This window comes from Alnus glutinosa, chromosome 10 (assembly GCF_958979055.1).
Source record: "Alnus glutinosa chromosome 10, dhAlnGlut1.1, whole genome shotgun sequence".
In the NCBI taxonomy this organism is placed as follows: domain Eukaryota; kingdom Viridiplantae; phylum Streptophyta; class Magnoliopsida; order Fagales; family Betulaceae; genus Alnus; species Alnus glutinosa.
The window spans coordinates 17,060,294-17,065,063 of NC_084895.1; the positions used below are offsets into that span (position 1 = coordinate 17,060,294).

The 4,770-nt window shown below is 36.5% G+C and overlaps 1 protein-coding gene across 1 annotated transcript; it reads left to right on the forward strand.

The window, feature by feature from the left end:
* The first annotated feature begins 1,641 nt into the window (after positions 1–1,641).
* Positions 1,642–3,987, forward strand: LOC133879109 (uncharacterized). The gene has a single exon (XM_062317652.1). It carries the CDS (start codon positions 1,642–1,644, stop codon positions 3,985–3,987), a length of 2,346 nt encoding a protein of 781 aa, XP_062173636.1.
* Positions 3,988–4,770: the final 783 nt, after the last annotated feature.

The window sequence follows — 4,770 nt, forward strand, 5'->3', positions numbered from 1 at the left end:
TGGGTCAATTTGTTGTTGAGGTTGCTGTTGTTTTGCGTGGTGCACAAAGCAAAATTAGAATATGATTATTAGGGAGGTAATTAAGTATTGGATAATGTAATGGAAACTCTTTCTTTTTCTTTTTCCCTTTAGTTTAGGGAAATAACTACGAAAACTGCATTTCCATGAAAACGGAACTTAGTGAGTTACCAACAAATTCAAATTCTATGGATTGGTTCACCTCATCCAGCCAGTTCTCTTCTCTGCAGCAAATTTCCCATAAAAGATTGAAATTGTATAAAATAATTGATTATTAAACGCCTTGATATGGAAAATTTGGTAGAAGCAGCTTTCTTTCATGAGTAGGTGTGTCATGTTTAGGTATCTAGAATGGTTAAATTTGGGCTTTCTTTCTTTTATAAATTATATATATTTATTTCGTTCCTTTCTGGTTTTTTGAGTTCATCGAGAGAGCGAGTACAGTTCAGTTTCTTTCTTTATTTCATTTGAAAATTGTGCCAATTGATCGTTGTGTGTTTAATATATATATATATTAGTAATAAATTATGTTATCAGCATAGAACTTTTGAAATCGGGCGGTGGGTAGTAATAATATTGTTTTATGTGTTTATGGGTCATGTGAATTGTGACATGCCAAATATAGGCCTCCTCTAAGTTCCAGTTTTGGAAACAAGCTAGCTGTTGATTTGTTTGAATGAATGAACAAGATATTATTTGGTAGTTTTCCTTAGTCAGGTAGACGTGTTATAGCATGCACTGTGGTCCCACGTTTTTTCTTTTTTGTCTTTTTAGGCTTCTCTTGATGCATGTCCACTTTGATGTTTTATTTTCTTTTATTATTTAGACTTTTCCAACGCCAAACACAGCTCTGTCCTGGTTTATGATATTGTGAAAATCAATTTTGTAATTGTAACTGCAAATTAAAAGAAAATTCCAAGTTATGATATATGCTTTCTTTTTCTAATATATCTGATTCTAAATATATTCTGAATATGATAATATTGATTTATATTTGCAGCAAACCTTCCATAATAATTGATGATACTTTCCACAACAGATTGATTACTTCCTTAATAAGTTGATTGTTATCCCCTTATTGTTGATGCAAGCCATTCCTTAAATGTTATCGTAGCTCATAAATGGCTTGCATTTTGTAAATAGTTTTTGTACCTTATATAATACACATCATACTCCCACGAGGAAGGCCATTAAATTTGGTAATTTATGAACATACTTTTAATAAAATGAACAGCAGGTGCCCCCATACAAAACCTTTATTGATCCTTTTTTTTTTTTTTTTTTTTTTTTGTAATTTATTAGATTATTTGAGTTCTGGTTGAGATTCATAATATGAAAAAATAGAGAAATTTAGCACAAAAATTCATACTTATAAGATGGTCTGAAGAGTCATATTGTTCAAAATCCTAAACCAAACTACACATTGAATTTCAACTCATATTTAAGTATTTAATTAATCGATTATTGGATAATTACTAAGTATAATTTTGAGATATATATATATATATATATATATATATATATATATATAAGTGCTTATCTTATATAATTTTGTTTATATATATATATTAGTGTTATGTACTCATTAACATTATTGTGTAATATAATGTAGTTACTCTAAATATGGATAAGAGTTGGATGACGAAGTCGAGAGGCTCGAGAGAGTATATGGAGGGGGCCGAAGCGTTTGTGAAGTATGCAGTTACAAACTCTAAAAATAAAAATTCAATTGTGTGCCCGTGCAAGAAGTGTGGATTGAAGAGGAGCCTACGACCAGAAGAAGTATATGATCACTTGACCGGTGGAAGAGGAATGTTGTCTAATTATACTGAATGGATTTGGCATGGAGAGAAGATTAGGGCTCCGGTACCTAATAGAGTACCTAATGTTGTTGAATCTCTCAACCCAGCTCCGGCTGCAGATAATATTGAATCAATACCCGACGAGTCAAGAACGATGCATGCCATGCTGCAAGATGTTTTTGGCATGCATGATATTCGGGCAGACGATGGTGAGTGTCAAGTGGAAGTGCAAGCTGAAGATGTACCTGAGGCAGTTGAGGAAGAAATTGATGAGAGTGCTAAGAAATTCTACAACTTGCTTAAGGATGCAGACAAGCCACTTCATGACAAAACAAAATATAGCAAACTGTCAGCTGTTGTACATCTATACAACTTGAAGTGTGTGGGTGGATTGAGTAATGCGATTTTCACATCTTTTCTTGAGTTCATCAATGAGTTAGCACTAACAGATGAGCCAGCTTTGCCTAATAGTACGTATGAGGTCAAAAAATATTTGAGGGACCTGGGGCTTGGATATGAAAAGATTCCGGCTTGTCGAAATAATTGTATGCTATTCTGGAAGGAAAATGAGAAGTTAGATACATGTACAGTGTGTGGAAAATCAAAGTGGAAGGACGAAATTACTGAAGAAGATGGGTCATCCCGAACGTCGAAAAGACGGCCAATGAAGGTGTTGAGGTGGTTTCCATTGGCATCAAGATTACAAAGATTGTACATGTCACAACATACCGCTTCCCACATGAGGTGGCACACTAATGAGCGTACAAAAGACGGTGTGCTCAGGCATCCGGCGGACGGTGAAGCTTGGAGGGCATTCGATGCACTACATCCAGACTTTGCATCAGACCCAAGGAATGTTAGGCTTGGGCTAGCGTCAGATGGTTTTAATCCTTTTGGGCACATGAGCACAAGCCATAGTACTTGGCCTGTCATGCTGGTGCCGTACAACTTGCCTCCTTGGATGTGCATGAAACAACCGTATTTCATATTATCCATGATTATTCCAGGCCCAACTTCACCTGGAATGAATATAGATGTCTACCTACAACCTTTAATATCAGAGTTACAGGAGTTGTGGAATGTAGGAGTACGGACATTTGATATATCCATGAAAAAATCGTTTGTTATGCGAACAGCATTGATGTGGACAATAAATGACTTCCCAGCATACGCAGATTTATCTGGATGGAGTACAAAGGGTGCACTGGCATGTCCTTGTTGTATGCATTCAACGAAGTCTACATGGTTAACATACGGACGCAAATTTTGTTATATGGGGCATAGGCGATGGTTGCCTACGGATCATAATTGGCGACAAAACGCAAGATCCTTTGACGGTAAAAAAGAGCTGGGTGTTGCACCTGTTGTGCCAGATGGCGATGAAATCTTAAGACAATTACAGAGACTTGTTTGCGTGAATGAAGACACAGAAGGAGGCAAACGAAAAAGAACCGTGGAACAGGGTCATAAAGCAAATAAGGAAGTGGTATGGAAAAAGAAAAGTATTTTCTTCACATTGCCCTATTGGAAAGATAATTTGTTACGACACAATCTTGATGTGATGCATATAGAGAAAAATGTGATGGATAATATCATTGGGACGCTTCTGGACATGAAAGAAAAAACAAAAGACAATCATGAAGCACGTTTGGACTTACGTAAAATGGGATTGAGAAAAACACTTCATCCATTCACCAACGAGAGAGGCAAGACATATTTGCCTGCAGCATGTCACACGATGTCTAATGAAGAAAAATTAAATTTTTTGAAAGTAATTAAAAATGTCAGAGTACCCGACGGATATGCTTCCAATGTGTCCCGTTGTGTGAACCTTAAAGCTCGTACCATTGTTGGTTTGAAGAGTCATGACAATCATATACTCATGCAACAACTTTTGCCAATTGCTTTGCGTAAATCTTTGCCAAATAAGGTTGTGAAACCTTTAGTAGAGTTGTCTGCATTTTTTAGGGGTATATGTTCGAAAACATTGACAGAAGAAGATCTAGCCCGACACGAAGCTGAAATCCCTATAATACTTTGCAAGCTTGAACAAACATTTCCCCCGGGTTTCTTTACAATCATGGTTCATGTTGTCATACATTTAGTTCGTGAATGTCGGCTTGGTGGACCAGTACACTATCGATGGATGTATCCGATTGAGAGGTAACGCGAGTATTCTCTCTCTCTCTCATATATATATGTATCATACATATAAGGGTTTTTTTTGTATATGTAGGTCCCTTGGACGGTACAAATCCTTAGTGCGCAATAGAGCTGCCCCTGAGGGTTCTATAGCGGAAGGTTACTTAGCAGATGAAATGTTGACATTTTGTTCGAGGTACTTAGAGAATGCACCAACAGTCCACAATAGGCCTCAAAGAACCCCCGATGAGGCTAAGGGGGCAGTAACACGAGTAAACCTCGACAAATTACATCATGCCCGATGCACCAATGGATCAAATCAAACGGATCACAATGATTGATCTCGGGCAAAAGCGAAAAAATTACAAGTATAGGGTGAAGAAGGGTCTTAATCTACAAAACAATGATACTCGCGAGTCAATTCTTGACACGTCGTCCAACATCACAGAGTTTGATGCTGAGGATCTCGAGATTACCATTGACACATGGTTGACTTCGGAAGATAAGGTAATTATATTATTTACTAATATCATGTCTTTCAACTTTCAACCATGCATGATACCATTTTTTTTTTAACAAAAATTGTGTAGGCAAGGGCAGAAAGGAATAGACAAATCGCCAAAAGCAACAATAAGGTCTTTCATACATCTGGCTCGAAGAGCTACGCTAGAGTCGCAAAAGACCTGGTATGTTGCTTTGATTCACAAGGATATATATATATATATCGTTGAAAATAATTTTGTAAGGTAAAGATTTATTTTTTGGTGGTGTTCTAATAAATAAATTTATTTCTAAATAGTAAAGCACT